We start from the raw sequence: 20,000 nt of genomic DNA, 5'->3' as shown, positions 1-20,000 counted from the left end.
ATTAAATGTTCTACATAAAATACATTTATATTTAAATAAGTAATTATATGTTAAAAAATGTAAACAATCTAACATGTCCATTGTTTATTATTAGTTATAATGTTAATGGCTGTATTGCATTGCTCTACCAACTAAATAAACAAAAACACATCTTAATGTTATGAGAAATACAGATTTAAACTAAATTAAGCTAACTAGTTTATTCATTCATTCATTCATTTTCCTTCGGCTTAATTCCTTTATTAATCAGGGGTCACACAGCAGAATGAACCACCAACTTATCCAGCGTGTGTTTTGCACAGCGGATGTCCTTCCAGCTGCAACCCATCACTGGGAAACACCCATACACAGGAGAACATGCAAACTCCACACAGAAATGTCAACTGACCCAGCCGGGACCCAAACCAGCGAGCTTCTTGCTTTGAGGCCGCGGTGCTAACCACTGAGCCACCATGTCACCCTAACTAGTTTATTCCTAGTTAATTTCATCTATATATTAAATAAAAAACAAATCCAACATCTTATTTATGGTTTTAAAGTGTCGAATTCTCATGTTGTTCAATTGCCAGAAACACAGGATGTGTGTCACTGATGCTGTAAAGACATTAGCATGACGGTAAAGTGTGTTGTGTTCATAGGAGGATGAGGAAGATGATCATACAGACAGTAAAGTGACACTGTGTTGATGTTTCTGTCTCTATAGCAACTGTGTCATCAAATCAGCGTTCAATCACTGTGAAGATGCTTCAGACAAACAACACTCGTCTATCATCAGCGGCGCAGTGAAACCTGTGATAGGATGCATTCAGCTTTATCTGGACAAAATGATTGAGATGAACACTAGCAGAGCGTAGAATCACAGTCAAACCGATTACTAGACCTGACAATACAACTGCATGATCAGCTGATTATTTCACCTCATTCAGTTCATCTGAAAAACAACAATCGCTGAGCACTTCAAGCTCCAATCACATGTATCACGGGCAGTGTTAGGAGTAATGCATTACAAGTGAGGTACTGGTCTCACTTTAAGTTAGGTGGCCTTAATCCCACACTCAATGAGAGGATGCAGGAACAAAACCAAGTTGGCAGAACCTTACATTTCTGTGATGGAAGTAATCTCATTATTCTGAATGGATCAGACAAATAATAAACACCTTGCTTTCCACTTTCATTAATCTGTATATATGGCATCAAGAGTAGCTTGAGGGTCAGGAAGTTCTCAGGAGATAAGATTAACCTACATTATTGTTTTTGATGTGTTTTTTTTAAGGTAAATGAAGGTGTAGGCTATTTGGTGCATTGTTAATTGCAGATCTCCTTTATTTAAAAAACAAAAAAAAAAGAAGGAAAAAATCTTGTAAGTTATAAAACAGATCAATTCTCAGGCACGTCAGAAAAAGCAACACAAAAAAAGCTATTAAAAAGTAACGCAATGCATTACTTATCATGAAAAGTAACTAAGTGATGCAGCTAGTTACCGTTTTGGGGAGTAACTCAATATTGTAATGCATTACTTTCTAAAGTAACTTTCCCCAACACTGGTCATGGGGGATTTTGATTTTATAAATATTAGTCAAATATCAGGAGCATGCAAATAAAAAAAGAGAGAAATTAACACTTTTATTCAACAATGAGTCTCTAAACTGATCAAAAGTGACAGTAAATACATTTAAATGCTACTTTTTCAAATGAATGCCATTCTGCTGAACTTAATATTCATCTGTAAATCCTGAAAAATTCAATCACGGTGTCAAAACACAGAAGAAAAGCAAAATTATTCGTCCTCCTGTGAATTATTTTTTATATTTCCCAACAGAGCGAGGACATTTTCACAGTATTTCCTATAAAAACATTTCTGGAGAAAGTCTTATTTAGTTTGTTTGGCTGGAATAAAAGCACAAACCACTGTTATACAATGACTTGACTAATTAACTGAATTTGCCTAGTTAATCCAATATGCTTATTTCACGCGGACGCCATTTTAAAGAACCAAAGGGAGGCTGCGGTGGGAAGAAACCCAGATGTATAGGATCAGCACTGTAAACATTGCAGTAACATGCTGTGGACTACAAAGCCCCAGGTGTTAACATGATTTCAAAATGCAGAAATGCTGTAAACATCACTTTAATATCATTCAGTAAGTTTAATTTAAACAATTAAAAGCAATTTAGCATCAAACAACATCACTTTAGGAGTAATATGCTCAAGGCTTCAGTTCATGGCACCAGTTAAACACCGTGGGGATGCTTTCCTGCTTCAGCCTATGTAACCCAGTGATTGATAAAACACTGGAGTCCTCTGTAGCACACCCTCATGTTGTCTGTAAGTGTTGTCCTGGTACTGAAGTTTTAAAAACGTCCATTCCCTGCTAACATTCAAGCACCGCTGAATGCGTTCATAAACAGCGCTGATTTACCATAGTATTCGCCAGTGCTCATCAGTTTACCGCTCTTCACCCAGTGCAAACACTGATACACGGACACTGGAGCACGAAGAAGCCGCGAAGATCAGTTGAGTTAGACGAGCGATCTGCTTGATGTGTTTGTACTCGGTAATCAGCGGAGAGTGAACTAATGACCTTCTCGGCCAATCACAGACATTTCTGTTGAGCACGTGAACACAATGGCAAATCAGCGCTGTTTTAAGAAAGCCATCAACAGTGCCTTAAATGTTACCAGGAAATGGATGTTTTTTCTTTTAATTCAGTATCGTGACGAGTCTAATATAGTGAAAGAATCAGTTCATTAACTTGAGTTTGATAACGTTAGTTAACTAGTGCCATTTCCCTGTTCTTAGCTGAAAATGAGCTCTGATATCCCTTTTTATTTTCACCATTCATTCAGAACGGACCTTCGGGTCACTCGGAAGGTGGTGAAATTATAAATTTGTGTCACTTTCTCTTCGCTGATAACATATACAACAAGCTACACAACATTCCTATGTAACTCCCAACAATACTTCCGGGTTTCTTCCCACCGCAGCCTCGATTTCCCTGTTAAAAATGGCGGCCGTGTGAAATCAGTCTATTAGTGAAGCCTTTAAATGTCACTTTAAGCTGAATACAAGAATCTTGCAAAATAAGTAGTAAAATATTATGTACTGTCTTCATTGGAAAGAACAGAAATTAGTTATTAAAACTCTTATGTAAAAACGTACAGATAAAGCTTAAACAACACTTGGAAAATAGTTTACAAATAATACAAATTTCACAGCAGGGTTAATAATTTTTATTTCAACTGTATGAAGCACCAAATTTATCAGCCTTAATGTGCAGTTTGATGGGACGAGACATTTCTTGACCCCCATCTGCTGCCCTTTTGAATCAGATGTGCATGTGTAGGTGGATGCTGTATATAAGTGCTGGAGTAAAGACACTCACCCCCTCCGCTCTCTCCTCGGTGTTGGCCAGCATCTCCTGCAGCGCTCGCACCGACAGAGACTGCTCCAGAACAAACGTGCAGATGGACAGATCTGGAGGAACATTCTGGAAACACACATCGCTCAATCAGAAACTCTGCTGGGCTGAATGATCATTAAAGCAGACACTAAACTGCAGCCGGTTCTCTTTCTAGAGCTCAAATCATGCTTTATGTTCCTGTCCAACATGAGCAGTTACTAGGGCTGCACATTTATTCATTCATTTTCCTTTGGCTTAGTCCCTTATTCATCTGCGGTCGCCACAGCAGAATGAACCGCCAACTATTCCGGCATATGTTTTACCCAGAGGATGCCCTTCCAGCCGCAAACCAGTGCTGCAATATTTTATTCCTTTAATCCTTTTTCATATGTAAAGATATATGTGTATTGCTGTACACCCTGTGTGTATTAAGCAATGTGTAAGCAAGGCGCACATTAGAGGTCTGCATTCCTGAATAAAGCACGGGAGCGGTCAGTAACTGGTGTAATTTTGGACGGGAGCGGGCGGTCTAACAATATCGCTCCCGACTCCTGAGCGAGCGAGCACGCGTATGTATGTGTGTGAATGAGAGGGCGTGATGCTGTGTTTAGCTTGTTTGTTGCTGTCTATATGTGTGTGCGCGAATGAGAGAGAGAAAGCTTTGTGCTGTCTGTGTGTGTGTGTGTGTGTGAATGAGAGAGAGCGTGATGCTGTCTGTGCGTGTGTCACTTGCTAGGTGCTTATGTGTGTGTGTGTGTTTATACAGACAGCTTGTTATAGGCTGTCTGGACTCTGTATAGCTGAGTGGTTTTCGGTTTTGTTAGCGAGAACGGGCACGGCAGGTAGAAAATGGGGCAGGGCGGGCAGCGGGACAACAAATGCTGAATATAAGCAGGAGCGGTCACATTCGGGCTAAAACCTGACGGGAGCGGGATTCAAAATTTAGTCCCGTGCAGATCTCTAGCGCACATATAACACACTCTGGTCTATTGTGCAGTCTATTTTAGTTCTTCAAAATAGCATGCGCCAGCAATGCACCTTAACACGCCTCCTTTTTTAGACCAGAACACCTATGGGCGTACATACAATTTGTAGGGATGTCTTCATAGACTTACAGGTAAATGCAGATGAGCCAATGGCAGTTGGCAGCACACCAAAAAAGACATCTTGAGGTTTCAGTGCCATAAAAAACATTGGAAGATCCAAAACTCTCATTGGTTTAATGTAATTTACAATATTTATTTCCTAAATGCAAGGAAAATAACTTAACATGCACAAGATCCACATTTGGTCTGAGTTAAATCAAAGAAACTGTTTTTTTTTTACGCGGTCCAGTTTCTCAATATGCGTTCTTCAGCGGTCTTGCGTCCTCGTGTAACGTGTAACAGAGGACGCACGAAACTTCCTGCATGTGTTCTTGCTCAGACTTGAGCACCGAAGTAGTCCCAGAAGTCATTGCCACTTTAGGTGGGAAGCGCAGCATTTTATATAGGTTTATTATTAAAGTTCAGAGACATAACTTATTTACCTCAGGAGATTTCCTAAATGAGACGGTGAATATAAACATCACCATGAAAATCTTAATAAAGGAATAAACACATTAAGGGGGATTATTTGCTGAAATTCGTATTAAAATTAGTTTTATTTGTATTGTGCAACGTATATTTGTGCATAGTATATATTCTGAAATAGGGAAAAACAATCAATTGTTGTATGAATGCTGTAATGTTATAAATGCATGAAGGTCACGTGACCCTCAGGAAGAACGCAGCATCTCATTTCTCACAGGACGCGTTCTCTGCTCTCGCGGTCTCCCGAGTTCGTTCTTCCGAGGTGACCTGGCGAGAAGACCTGGTCTCCACAAAAACGCAAGTCTATTCTCTGCGTTCTTGGAATTGAGAAACAGCCCGAATCTAAAAATATGAAGTCTAAAATAATCCAGTATTTTGCACTAAGCAGAATCATGACTGATCTCTGGTACAACCCTTCCTACTCCCCAAGAACTGTACTTATCCAGAGCGAGCAGAAGGGCTGCCAAAATCACTCTGGACCCCTCACACCCAGCACACTGCCTCTTTGAACTTTTACCTTCTGGTGGACGCTACAGAGCACTGCGCACCAGAACAGCCCGACACAGAAACAGTTTCTTCCCTCAGGCAATCCATCTCATGAACACTTGATGATAATAATTGTGGAACCAACATCACTACTGCTATACACTTTTATACACATATACACTTATTTAGCAACACACTTTACATGCCAATTTGCACATAACAGCTGCACATATAACGTTGTATATAGTAATAAACATGTACATACACTTGTCAATCTGTATATTTGCACTCACTACTTACTTCTATTTTTTTTAAATATATTTATTATCTGTTTTTTGTCCTGTCTCTGTTATCCTGTTGCACTGTAGAAGCTCTGTCACCAAAACAAATTCCTCGTATGTGTGAACATACCTGACAATAAAGCTCTTTCTGATTCTGATTCTGATTCTGATTCTGATGATTATTCAGGTGTCAGAGAACAAACAATACCATTCAAGCACATTTCTGATCTCAAATTCACCATTTTAATGAACAGTGCTTTCGTTTCATACCTAACCAGATGTGTTCATATGTGAAAACGTATCTTTTTAACTATGTTTTGTCTTTAACATGTTTTAAAAGCAATTGTGACTTAAGTGCATTATTACACCTAATGATCAGTGTTAGGACTATAGCAAGAAACCTTACTTTCATCAAACAGTGTTGTTAGAAACATGATGAGATGGAGAGCATGAGTCAGTTCAGACCTGAGCAATGGAACTGAATTACAGCTCTGATCTCCTGAGGAGTCTTCATGATAATGATGATTAAATGATTGACAGCCTCAGCAGACTCGTTCACATTCATATTAAAGTAACACTCCAATCCAAGAACTGCTCACTGCAGATTTGATCACTTTACATTATGAAAATCTATTTTAACCAGTTTTATGATGCACTGTTTGCATATTATTTACTTATTTGCATTTTTTAAAATAAATCTCTTTCTATATATTGTAATCCACATTCTTCATGGGTCATTGTGAGTTTTGTTGATGTGGATTAATGATGTGAATGAAGCTCCTGGCTGTAGGAATACTTCAGCGCTGTTAGAGAGTTGCTGGGATATCAGAAAGTTCACTTCATGAAGAATGACTGTGATCTTCAGCTGCAGTGACTCTGGAAACTCCTCCTACCTTTGAGTTTGACGTGGACTCCAGAAAACACAGTCTGTTCCCGAAGCCCTCGGCGGCCAGACAGAGCTTCTGCTGCTCTTTGTGGAGCGTCGCCGAGCACTGGAGGACCACCTCATCATCCTGAACACACACACAAAACACACACATATCATTATCATCATCACTGGAGGACCACCTCATCATTCTGAACACACACACACACATATCATCATCATCATCATCATCATCACTGGAGGACCACCTCATCATCCTAAACACACACATAAAACACACACATATCATCATCATCATTACTGGAGGACCACCTCATCATTCTGAACACACACACACATATCATCATCATCATCATCACTGGAGGACCACCTCATCATCCTAAACACACACATAAAACACACACATATCATTATCATCATCACTGGAGGACCACCTCATCATTCTGAACACACACACACATATCATCATCATCATCATCATCACTGGAGGACACCCTCATCATTCTGAACACACACACACATATCATCATCATCATCATCATCATCACTGGAGGACCACCTCATCATCCTAAACACACACATAAAACACACACATATCATTATCATCATCACTGGAGGACCACCTCATCATTCTGAACACACACACACACATATCATCATCATCATCATCATCATCATCATCACTGGAGGACCACCTCATCATCCTAAACACACACATAAAACACACACATATCCTTATCATCATCACTGGAGGACCACCTCATCATCCTGAACACACAAACACACAACATCCTCATCTTCATCATCACTGGAGGACCACCTCATCGTCCTGAACACACAACACACATCATCATCTTCATCACTGGAGGACTACCTCATCATCCTAAACACACACACAAAACACACATCATCATCATCTTCATCATCATCACCAGTGGAGGACCATCTCATCATGCTGAACACACACACACATACATGCTCAAAAAATACATATCATCATCCCTGGAGGACCACATCATACACACACACACACACACACACACACACACACACAAAGGATAATATTCATCATCATCATCGTCGTCACTAGAGGACCCCTAGAAACTAGAAACACACACTCAGGGACGGACTTAACCAATGAGCGAGGTAAGCAGCCGCTTAGGGCCCCAGAGAATTAGGGGGTCCCGACCAATGCCAGGAAGCCTATATTAATCGTATAGCTCTTTGATACATTTTCTATCATACGTTGTAAAATCTGTCTATAACCGTTGAGATTTTAACGTTATTACTTCTTTTCAAAACAGAGGGCCCCCATGAATAATGGAACGTTCCATCCGCACTGCACATGAGCGAGGTGTGAGTGCTTCAAAGACACTGCCAGCCAGTGTTGCCAACTTAGTGACTTTTCAGACTCCCCTAGCGACAAATTTTCAAGGAATCTCAAGGAACAAAGTGTTACTGGAGATTTTTAGAGACTCTCATGTGTCCGTGGTGTACCGTTCCTAACGAAACTCTTCGCAACGAGCTGCGGGTGATGCCGTCGGTCTCTCTCGCTCGCCTCGGAGTACTCAAAGGTGGCACAGTGCCACACAGCCGTCTCTCGCCCCTGCAGCCTTGAAAGCAGATCATTCCTCTGCATACTGATGGCAAATGTTTTAGCATCGCGAGCGTGAGGTATTTCCAAAGCGATCTGCTTCTCCCGTTTTAAATGTAATAATTTAAATAGTCTGTATATTATTTTCTTGCTGCTGTTCACAATCACAGAGATTTTAGTGACACCAATCTGCCAGCGATCAGAGTAGAGGCAGGTAGAGGGTGCAAGAGTGAAAATTTTGAGAACATTTGGGGAAAAAAGTAGAAATACGACAAACTACGAAACGCAGCTTCCTCCGTGATCCTGCTGTCTGGCCGAAACAGATGTCAGATGATGAGTACTGTGAGCTTGAGAGAAAGCCTGTTCACATAACATTTCCCAGTAAAACGGCCACCAATTCATATGAAAAATGGTGACAAGATTAGTTTGATGGATTGTGAATTAAATTAGTTCAAAGGTTTTTAAAATGATTATTACTATTAAAATCTAATCACAAAATGGCTAATTAACTGTACATCGGGGTGCCCAAATTTGGATCCTGGAGGGCCAGTGCCCTGCAAAGTTTAGTTCCAACCCCGAACAGACACACCTGTGCTAGCAAATCAAGCTTATACTAGGCTTCTAGAAACATCTGTGCAGGTGTGTTTGTGAACTTTTTTATTTGTGAATTTATTGCTTTTAATTTAACATTAGGTAGATAAAGGGTCCTTTAAGAAATTTAAATATTTAAAATATACTATATATATATATATATATATATATATATATATATATATATATATATATATATATATATATATATATACAGTGTAAGTCAGAATTATTAGGCCCCCCACTGAATTAAAATTTTTTTTTTAATTTCCCAAATGATGTTTAACAGATTCAGGAAATTTTCACAGTATGTCTGATAATATTTTTTCTTCTGGAGAAAGTCTTATTTGCTTTATTTCGGGTAGAATAAAAGCAGTTTTTAATTTTTTATGAATCATTTTAAGGTCAATATTATTAGCCCCTTTAAGCTATTTTTTTCGATAGTCAACAGATCAAACCATCATTATACAATAACTTGCCTAATTACCATAACCTGTCTAATTAACCTAGTGAAGCCTTTAAATGTCACTTTAAGCTGTATAGAAGTGTCTTGAAGAATATCTAGTCTAATATTATTTACTGTCATCATGACAAAGAGAAAATAAATCAGTTATTAGAAATGAGTTATTAAAACTATTATGTGCAGAAATGTGCTGAAAAAATCTGCTCTCAGTTCAATAGAAATTGGGGGAAAAAATAAATTGGGGGCGAATAATTGTGATTCTGTGTGTGTGTGTGTGTGTGTGTGTGTGTGTGTGTGTGTGTGTGTGTGTGTGTGTGTGTGTGTGTGTGTGTGTGTGTGTGTGTGCATGTGCAGGCAGGCAGGCAGGCAGATTTTTAAAAAAATGCTAAGGCCCCATACCTGGAATTGCTTAGTGCCCCTAAATCACTGAGTCCGCCCCTGCACACACTATCTATGATTATTTTGTTGAATATCAACATTAAACAAAATATAAAATTTAATCACATTACCTAAAATGAACTTTTCTAAAAAATAAATAACTTGCACTATTAGAAAAAAAATATTTATATATTTTTAATGTTTATCATTTTAAAAAGCAGAAAATAAGCAGTATATATATATATATATATATATATATATATATATATATATATATATATATATATATATATATATATATAGACAGAGACAGACAGACAGACAGACAGACAGACAGACAGACAGACACATAGACAGAAATAGATGGATGATGGATAGATATCCTGTAAATAATAATATTTTAAACAGGGCATGTCTTGCATCTTCTGTAAACAAATATTTTAATGTAAATCATAATTTTAATGTAATGGAAAATATGCCGTCTCAAGGCATCTCTGACGCAGCTTCCAGTCATCATCACGGCTCAAGAATGGGTCCATTGTCTTACTTGACCAGAGATCAGATGCGGCTGCAAACCCTTGACTCCACGTATAGGGAGGAAAAGTAACTGAAAAATTTGACCTGGAAAAATCTGATCGATTATAAGCTCTGAATGTCGATTTCCATTACTTTTCGATTAATCACCCAGCCCTGTGTTCTGCAATACTTCAAGTCCTCAATAGGATCATGATGGTTTAAATCTTCTTAAGGTCACAGATGAAGCGCTGCAGCTCCAAATGTGTTTCTGAATGTCCTCCTACATACTGAGAGACGTGATACGCATGCGTCTTTCTGTGTGTGTGCGACTGCGGGTGACCAGGAAACCCCTCCGCATTCCCCCTGTGTGTGTGCGATGTGAGCTGTAATAGCAGCACAGACGCAGCTCAGCTGTAGACTGGTGTCACATGATGCGCTCAGCGTCACATTATCTGCAGCACTTCCCTAAAGAACCGACAGCACACACACCAAACACTGCAGGAGAACTTCACAACATGCCACTGCAGATACACACAGCAGCACTGCACGAGAACAATACATGCGTGCATGAGTGAGTGAGTGTGTGTGTTCTGGTATTCATCACATTATGAGCATCAAATGCCCCCTCAAATATTGCACTAAGCAGTTACTTTTTAGCCTCGTGGGGACATTTTTTGATCCTCATGAGAAAATGGCTCCTAAATAATTCAGCGTTTATTATTTTGAAACTGACAAAGCGCAGGATGTCTCCTGTGAGGGATGGGTTTAGGGGAAGAGGACAGTCTGTACAGTAGAAACATCATTACAGCTATGGGAAGACCTTATATAACAGCAAAAGCCAACATGTATATGTGTGTGTGTGTGTTTTCATCTACATTCAGATTCACCGCACTCAAACAAGGCTTTTGAACTACTGAAATACTAGTAAATCACAAATGGTTAACTCTTATAAATTAGTGATGAGCTGCATCTCTTCGAAACCCCACAGCCAAAGTCTGAACATATACTGCAGTGACGGTGCTTTACACACACACGCAATATCATGGAGGGACTCAATATATGACTGATACAACTGTATAACACATTAAAAACAATTGACAACAATAAAAAACCAAACCAATGAATTGCACTGCATGTCTAACTATGCCGTTTCACTACTGTGAACAATAATAACCAGCCTGATCTCACGAGAAAACGTAAGTATTTTACATTTTGTCAGTTTAGTGGCTAATTCGTAAGAGCTCCGTTGTACGAAATTGTACGATTTTAAAAAGGAGGCGTGGCACCTAACCCCACCCCTAAACCCAACCGTCATTGGAAGATGAGCAAATCGTACTACATTATACGAATTAGATCATACGAATTCATACGAATTAGCCACTAAATCAAAAAGTTACGAATTGCCGTGAGATTGTGTTGGAATAACACAGAATTTGTCTAATATAATACCAAGAGAGGCATATATTTTTAGTTTCAGAGAGGTATAAGGAGCAAAATGCATGTACTTTAAATTGCAAGAAAAAGACAAGCAATTTGGCCATCTACACCGAACCAACATAACAAGACCTTTATTAAAGTACATAGGCTACTGAGTGACTGAGATTGTTGGTTAGCACTGAGTGTGAAGCAGGTCGCACACTGGAAGCGCCGCTCGGTGCCGTGACACGGCGCGCACATGACAGTTAAAAGCATCACAGACCAGACGCGGACATTCGCATGATATTTAACATGAAACTATTCAGATGGAGCTCTGTGGCGCGGCAGAGAATTTAACAGTGTCCTGAGTCGTGGCTGGGCGCTGCGGTCAGCCGCCGACAGCCGTCAACTTGCGGCGCCGGTGTGTGTACCCTGATAGAAACCATGTTTAGAATTCTGAAATGTATGGCGCTGCGTGGCGAGCGGCGCTTCTGGTGTGCGACCTGCTTGACTGTCTTTCAATTTCAAAGCGTCTGCTAGTTGTATTATTTTCAAGCTCTAAGGTAAACTACCTGCTGTTGCTTTCAGCATGGCAATACATGTCACGTAAATTGGTGTAAACTCCATTACTAACATTTAACACTGAATAAAGCACATAATCTGTACCTGAGGAGATAATTGTCATAGCAGTGTATGCTGTTGTTTTGCTGCGGAAATGGAAACTGTTTCAAAAATGGAAATTTTGCACAAAAACTATTTTAAATATATGGAAAAAAATAGCTTTTATCACATTGCGGCACATGTATACTGTAAAAGAATGCTTGGTTTTACACAATTGATTTGTGTTGGAGCAACATGAAGGAATTAACCTTAAGACTTTAAGAATTGTGTCATTTCAGCTCATTTTAAATAAGTTGTTTGAACAAACAGCAAACATCATTTCTTGAATATACACCACCTGACCAAAGTCTTGTGGTCAATCCCAGAGTTGTGAGAGCAACAAATAATAACTCGACTTCTATATGATCATTTGTAAAAGTGGCAGAAGGTGGTTTTTTCCCTGAATCATCTGTTGAACTGCATCCCAATCATCACAAATACTGCAGAAGACCTACTGGAACCAGCATGGAGCCAAGAGTCTCACAGAAATCAGTCAAGTTTGGTGAAGGAAAAATCATGGTTTGGGGTTACATTCAGTATGGGGGCGTGCGAGAGATCTGCAGAGTGGATGAACAACATCAACAGCCTGAGGTATCACAACAGAATCTCATGGCAATTCGTAACTTTTTGATTTAGTGGCTAATTCGTACGATCTAATTCGTACAATTTAGTAAGATTAGCTCATCCCCTAATGACGGTTGGGTTTAGGGGTGGGGTTAGGTGCCACACCTCCTTTTTAAAATTGTACAATTTCGTACGACTGAACTTGTACGAATTAGCCACTAAACTGACAAAACGTAAAATACTTACGTTTTCTCGTGAGATCAGGCTGAGTATCAAGACATTTGTGCTGTCCATTATTCTTCAGCAGGATAGCGCTCCTTCTCATACTTCAGCCTCCACATCAAAGCTCCTGAAAGCAAAGAAGGTCAAGGTGCTCCAGGATTGGCCAGCCCAGTCACCAGACATGAACATTAATGAGCATGTCTGGGGTAAGATGGAGGAGGAGGCATTGAAGATGAATCAGAATCTTGATGAACTCTGGGAGTCCTGCAAGAACGCTTTCTTTGCCATTCCAGATGACTTTATTAATCAGTGATTTGAGTCATTGCAGAGATGTATGGATGCAGTCCTCCAAGCTCATGATGGAGTCAGACACAATATTCATTCTATATTCATTTTATATAAGCCAATACTGATACCAAATGATCAACTAGAAGTTATTATTTACTGTTCCCAAAACTTGGATAGGTGACAAGATTTTTGTCAGGGTGTGTAGTTAGGACATGGTGTAAACCAAAGATTCAGCAACATAAACATCTGAAACCATGACTATTACAGCACAAACCCAGCAGCTCATATAGCAGCACTGATGCTTTAATAATGTACAGTACAGGTGAATTGATGACGGTGTTTATAAAGCTTAAAGAATCTCAGGTGTGTGTCGTGATGTTCACTGTGACTGATCACAGCTGAAGTAATAAATAAATTTACAGATCAGTTACCTGACAAACACTGGCTCACATCAAATCTTCATCAATCACACCATTATCTGATCCTCATATCACAAATCTAACAAGTCATATCAAATCGCATTCAGATAACCAATTCTATAAACGTTTCTCCACTACATCAATGTTCAGCTCTGTTTACCTGAATAGTAGAACAGTAAACTATTGACAAGATCTACATCATTCCAGAGATGATGATAGTCACTTTAAAACTATAGATTGACTATTATATTTACTTTAAAACTATATATTCATCTATCCGTCTATTACTATCTATCATTATACATGTATGAGTGCTCTTTATTCTCTAAATACATTTCTGTATCAGCCATGAACACTCAGTCGACCACAATAATCTATAAGCAACACATAAAAACTGCAGCAGCTGATGCACTGAACACACACACACACACACACACACACACACACATGCACAATCACACACACATCTCCTTGTGAGGACATTTATAGACGCAATGTGCTGTAATCTATAACCTTAAACCATCACATGTGTGGTTCACATAAACTGATGTCAAAGAAGCTGTCTTGCAAACCCAAGACTATCTGAAGAAGGTGGTCTGAGAGTTATGCCATGGTACTGTGGTAAATGTGAAACTTTAACCTGCTTAGTAGAACAGTTAATATAATATAAGATATATTATCCTCATTCTGATGGTCCAAAATAACTTAAACTGGCCCTCACTAAGATGACTGTTCAAGCACACACACACACACACACACACACACACACACAAGCAGACACACTTACTGCTACCTGAAGGCACACACAAAAACAACATCACAATGCAGACTAATCCTATTACATTAAGATGGTGTAACCTTGATATCTGTGTGTGTGTGTGTGTGTGTGTGTTAATAGAAAGTGTGTTAATCTGATAAAAATTAGTCTGTGTGGTACTGCAAATATCAGTTTTTCACAGTTAATAATAAACACTACAAATGGACCCAAACGCAGGACATATACTAGAAGAGCTAGCAGAGCAATATTACAGCTAGAGCACATGGTTTGCATTATTGATACCGCAGTATATGCCTCATCTGTACACACGAGCACAAGTGTGTTCAGAAGCCGATCGCATGGCCTGCAGCAACACAACAAATAATAGAGATAATAGAGCTCTGCTAATGGAGCATCTGCATCACTGCACAATCAGCACACACACACAAATGACATCACAACACGTGATCATCCTGCAGACCATCACACAAACACACACACACATCATACATGAGTCAAAGAGATACCAATGCTGAAGATGTGAATTTTAAAACAGGTAATTCTAATAACTTACTTTATGACACTGTTTGAGAATTGAGAGTGTGATATTTACTACAAGATGTCCAGGTATTGTCAATTAATGTTTACCACTGGCTGTACTTTACTCATAAATCAAAGAACAAACATGAAAAGAAAAAAGAAATCTTGATTCTTTTCATAAAGGCTGCAGCACCAATAACCAAAGCTAACACCACCTCCATCTGGTCTGAAACCCTCAAAGGTACTATATTAATAACTGGGTTATTTTACATGAAGTGTTAATTAAGCATCACAACATTAGCTCTGTATCATTTATATTCAGTAAGACTACATATGAGTGACTCAATGACCGATAAATGCAAACAATGATTGGATTAGTGATAACCAGTGTGTCTGGATATGAAGAAAGTGTGTGCGTGTGTGTGTCATACCTGTCAACCCTCCTGTTTTTCCCAGGATTCTCCCGTATTTTACAATTCTATCCTGCTATCATCCCGTAAAGGTATTTTCCCGTATTTCTCCCGTACTTTTGAATCTTTCTATGAAGGGTGGCAATAAACAATAAACAAAAGAGCTGATCCCATACGCAACCCATACTGCCAAACCAGCAGGGGACGCCCCTTGCTCTTAAATGGGAATCTGTTCTGTGCTTTCATTTTATTTACTTTGATATAAATATAAAAATGGCAGGACTCCTTTCCTTTCTATTACAGGTGCCATCTCCCCTCCTATGCAATCTTCAATATATATATATATATATATATATATATATATAAACATATACATATATATATATATATATATATATATATATATATATATATATATATATATATATATATATATATATATATATATATATATATATAAACATATACATATATATATATATACATATACGGTGACTGACTGACAGACGCACTCCATAGTGATAAATAAACACACTTTCCTGTCAATACTCTCTACTGTCCGATCAATTAAAGGTGAAACCCCCCCCAAAAAATAATTATTAAAAAAATAAATAAATAGTAGAACCTGATATTTTTAACACTGACACACAAGAGACAAATCTATTCTGGTCAGAAATATAACCATGCTCAATATACACACACAAATAAACACACAAACGTCCCATATACAGATACACACACATTGTGACTGAGGTCTTCATTAATATTATATGTGGCTCCATCTGCCTGTTGTCGTTTTGCAGAAACAAATGCCTGTAGCATCAACACACACACACACACACATACACACTCAAACATACATTCGGTACTTTAGATTCTGTAGTGAACTTGTTGATAGACCTGAGAAAGACAAACACGCGAGTCAGAAAATTACATATCTGTAAATAAGAGAACGCAAATGACCACACACTTCTGATGCGTCATGCAGGATGGCTATTTGTCCTTCAGTGAATTTAGGTACTGTCACTTTAAAAGCTGCAAAAAAGCATGCATTTACAATATCTGTGTGTGTGTGTGTGTGTGTGTGTGTGTGTGTGTGTGTGTGTGTGTGTGTGTGTGTGTGTGTTCCTGCATGTCACATCAGAAAAACAAACTGCACAGATGGCAACACACACAGTCTCAGCAGAAAGCAACACACACACACACACACACACACACACACCTCCTGTCACATGATCTCTGTTTGGGTTCTACATGCACATTCACAATTGCTTTTAGATGGAGATGTTAATAAACTCACGCTTCAGCACACTATCCATCATATGTCAGTGTGATCACAGTGTGACGATGGACATTTCATTATGAGCTCGTACGTGAACACTGTAAGTGATGTATGTGTGTGTGTGTGTGATCACATGTTCCTGCTGATGACCTTCATCATGCAATAACAACATGAAGTATTTGAGGAGCAAGTTTTAAAGAATAAACGACTCATTACTATCATTATTTCAATTTCTAAAATATATATATATAAATAAGAAAACAATGCTTTTATATACTATTTAAATATTACAGTATTTTATTTTATGAATGTATTAACACTTTAATATACATATACACTCACTGGCCACTTTATTAGGTACACCTTACGATTACCAGGTTGGACCCCTTTTGCCTTCAGAACTGCCTTAATTCTTCTTAGCATAGACTCAACAAGGCACTGGAAATATTCCTTAGATTTTGCTCCATATTGACATGATAGCATCACACAGTTGCTGCAGAATTTTTGGCTGCACATCCATGATGCAAATCTCCCGTTCCACCACATCCCAAAGGTGCTCTATTGGATTGAGCTCTGCTGACTGTGGAGGCCATTTGAGTACAGTGAACTCATTGTCATGTTCAAGAAACCAGTCTGAGATGATTCACGCTTTATGACATGGTGCGTTATCCTGCTGGAAGTAGCCATCAGAAGATGGAGACACTGTGGTCATAAAGGGATGGACATGGTCAGCAACAATACTCAGGTAGGCTGTGGCGTTGACATGATGCTCAATTGGTACTAATGGACCCAAAGTGTGCCAAGAAAATCTCCCCCACACCATTACACCACCACCACTAGCCTGAACTGTTGAGACAAGGCAGGATGGATCCATGCTTTCATGCTGTTGATGCCAAATTCTGAGCCGAGCATCTGAATGTGGCAGGAGAAATGAAGACTCATCAGGAGTGGCACCCGGTGTGGTCGTCCCATCCGCCTCAAGGTTGGACGTGTTGTGTGTTCAGAGATGCTCTTCTGCAGACCTCGGTTGTATCGAGTGCTTATTTGAGTTACTGTTGCCTTTCTGTCAGCTGGAACCAGTCTGGCCATTCTCCTCTGACCTCTGGCATCAACAAGGCATTTGCGCCCACAGAACTGCCGCTCACTGGATATTTCCTCTTTGTCAGACCATTCTCTGTAAACCCTAGAGATGGTTGTGTGTGAAAATCCCAGTAGATCAACAGTTTCTGAAATACTCAGAGCAGCCCATCTGGCACCAACAACCATGCCACGTTCAAAGTCTCTTAAATCCCCTTTCTTTCCTATTCTGATGCTCGCTCTGAACTGCAGCAGATCGTCTTGACCATGTCTACATGCATAAATGCATTGAGTTGCTGACATGTAATTGGCTGAGTAGAAATTTGCGTTAACGAGCAGTTAGACAGGTGTACCTAATAAAGTGGCCAGTGAGTGTACATTGGACTGTAATTTTAATGGTGAAAAACTGTCAAATTGAAATAATAAATCTGTAACCTGGTTAACAGTAAGTTTCCTAAATATATATATATTGAATAGTCATATATTGACATTTTTTAATTTTTTATTTGCTATCAGTTATGTAAATTAAAGTTTTATGTAACATCTAAACTTGATAAATAATGTTTATTGCTTTAGTGCACATGCACACATACACACACATGCACACACAAACATGCTCTACATACACACACATCTAAACTTATTAATTTATTCATCAATGCATTAAATTGAATAAAAGTGACAGCAGAAACATGCATACTCTTTCAAAAAGTCATGAACATGACTATATAGTCATATTATTACTTCACATATCACAGTGCTAAATTACTATTATTTTTCTTTTCTGTCTTGTGCATTATAGTCCGTATAAATGTCCTTTTTATTAATTGCTTGAAATAATATGTAGCTGGATACCTGAGTAGTTTACAATTTTATTTGATGTACGTGCAATGATAATAAAACATTCATTCATTCATTTTCCTTCGGCTTAATACCTTTATTCATCAGGGGTCACCACAGCAGAATGAACCGCCAACTTATCCAGCATATGTTTCACACAGCAGATGCCCTTCCATCTGCAACCCAGTACTGGGAAACACCCATAGACCCACCCACACACACACACACACACTCATACACTACGGCCAATTTCGCTTATTCAATTCACTTGTACCGCATGTGTTTGGACTGTGGGGGAAACCGGAGCACCCGGAGGAAACCCACGGCAACACGAGGAGAACATGCAAACTCCACACAGAAATGCCAACGGACCCAGCCGGGACTCGAACCAGCGACCTTCTTGCTGTGAGGCAACAGTGCTAACCACTGAGCCACCGTGCTGCCCTGACAATAAAACAAGAACAGAACAGAGCACAGATTTCAAGCTTTATGTAGATATATTTCTTATGTCTGTGAAGCAAGTATTCGCTGAGATTCCAGTGTGTTTGTTGACCACATAAAGTGTCGTAAAAGCCACGTCTGATCTAGATCTAGACATATAGATCGATGATTGGCTACTGTACAAGTAGGCGGGGCTTCATTCGCCATGTTGACCATTACACGTTTCCCTATTCAAAACAATACGAGTGACTTGTCTTGTGTATTCTATAGTCTTTGTTTGACTCACTGTGTCTCCCGTTTTCAAAATAAGAGTCCTACATACAGAGTAAAAATATTAAAATATGCAAAATATAAGTCTGTGTTTTGGCTGCTGATCTCCTGATGGCATGGCAGCTCATCAGGTCTGGATAATGTAATTTTGGAAAGTCTGTACTGTGTTCTGATTGGCCTGTTTTTCACCAAGGTTTTACACTCGCAGAATTAACATGAGAATGAGGAAACAATGGTGTTTGTGGCTCACGGTATGGCAATGTCCATATACTGATCTCTAATCAGTTGACTATGCCTATGTATACTCAAATTTTCTTTAAAGGACACCTGTAAGCTCATTATGGAATGTTATATACACAGAAATGCCAGCTGACCCAGCCAGGACTCAAACCAGCGACCTTCTTGCTGTGAGGCAACAGTGCTAAACACTGAGCCACCGTGCTGCCCTGACAATAAAACAAGCAATAATCCTGAAAAATAAAACGTAGTCAGCTTTATATTACAGAAATAAATGAATTTTCAGCTCTTTTGAACTGACTGAACTGTACTGTATTTTTGCCCAATGTGCTGCTGCATGTTGCTGTCATCCTTGGTGAGCAGAAGAGCTTCTTTCAGAACCTGCACTCGTGTTCGCTGTGACGTCTCTGT

General features: G+C 39.1%; 1 protein-coding gene across 1 annotated transcript in view; it reads right to left on the bottom strand.

Moving 5' to 3' along the window:
* The window catches only part of LOC130238132 (ryanodine receptor 2-like), a 106,223-nt gene that overhangs the window by 58,064 nt on the left and 28,159 nt on the right, over positions 1-20,000 (bottom strand). The window contains exons 2-3 of the mRNA XM_056469037.1: positions 6,632-6,751; positions 3,383-3,487 (exon numbers count right to left, since the gene is read on the bottom strand). Of these exons, the coding sequence (XP_056325012.1) occupies positions 3,383-3,487; positions 6,632-6,751 (225 nt within the window). The remainder of the gene's footprint in view (positions 1-3,382; positions 3,488-6,631; positions 6,752-20,000) is intronic.

The sequence above is a fragment of the Danio aesculapii genome, chromosome 12 (assembly GCF_903798145.1).
Source record: "Danio aesculapii chromosome 12, fDanAes4.1, whole genome shotgun sequence".
In the NCBI taxonomy this organism is placed as follows: Eukaryota; Metazoa; Chordata; class Actinopteri; order Cypriniformes; family Danionidae; genus Danio; species Danio aesculapii.
This window is presented reverse-complemented; position numbering and strand designations above follow the sequence as displayed.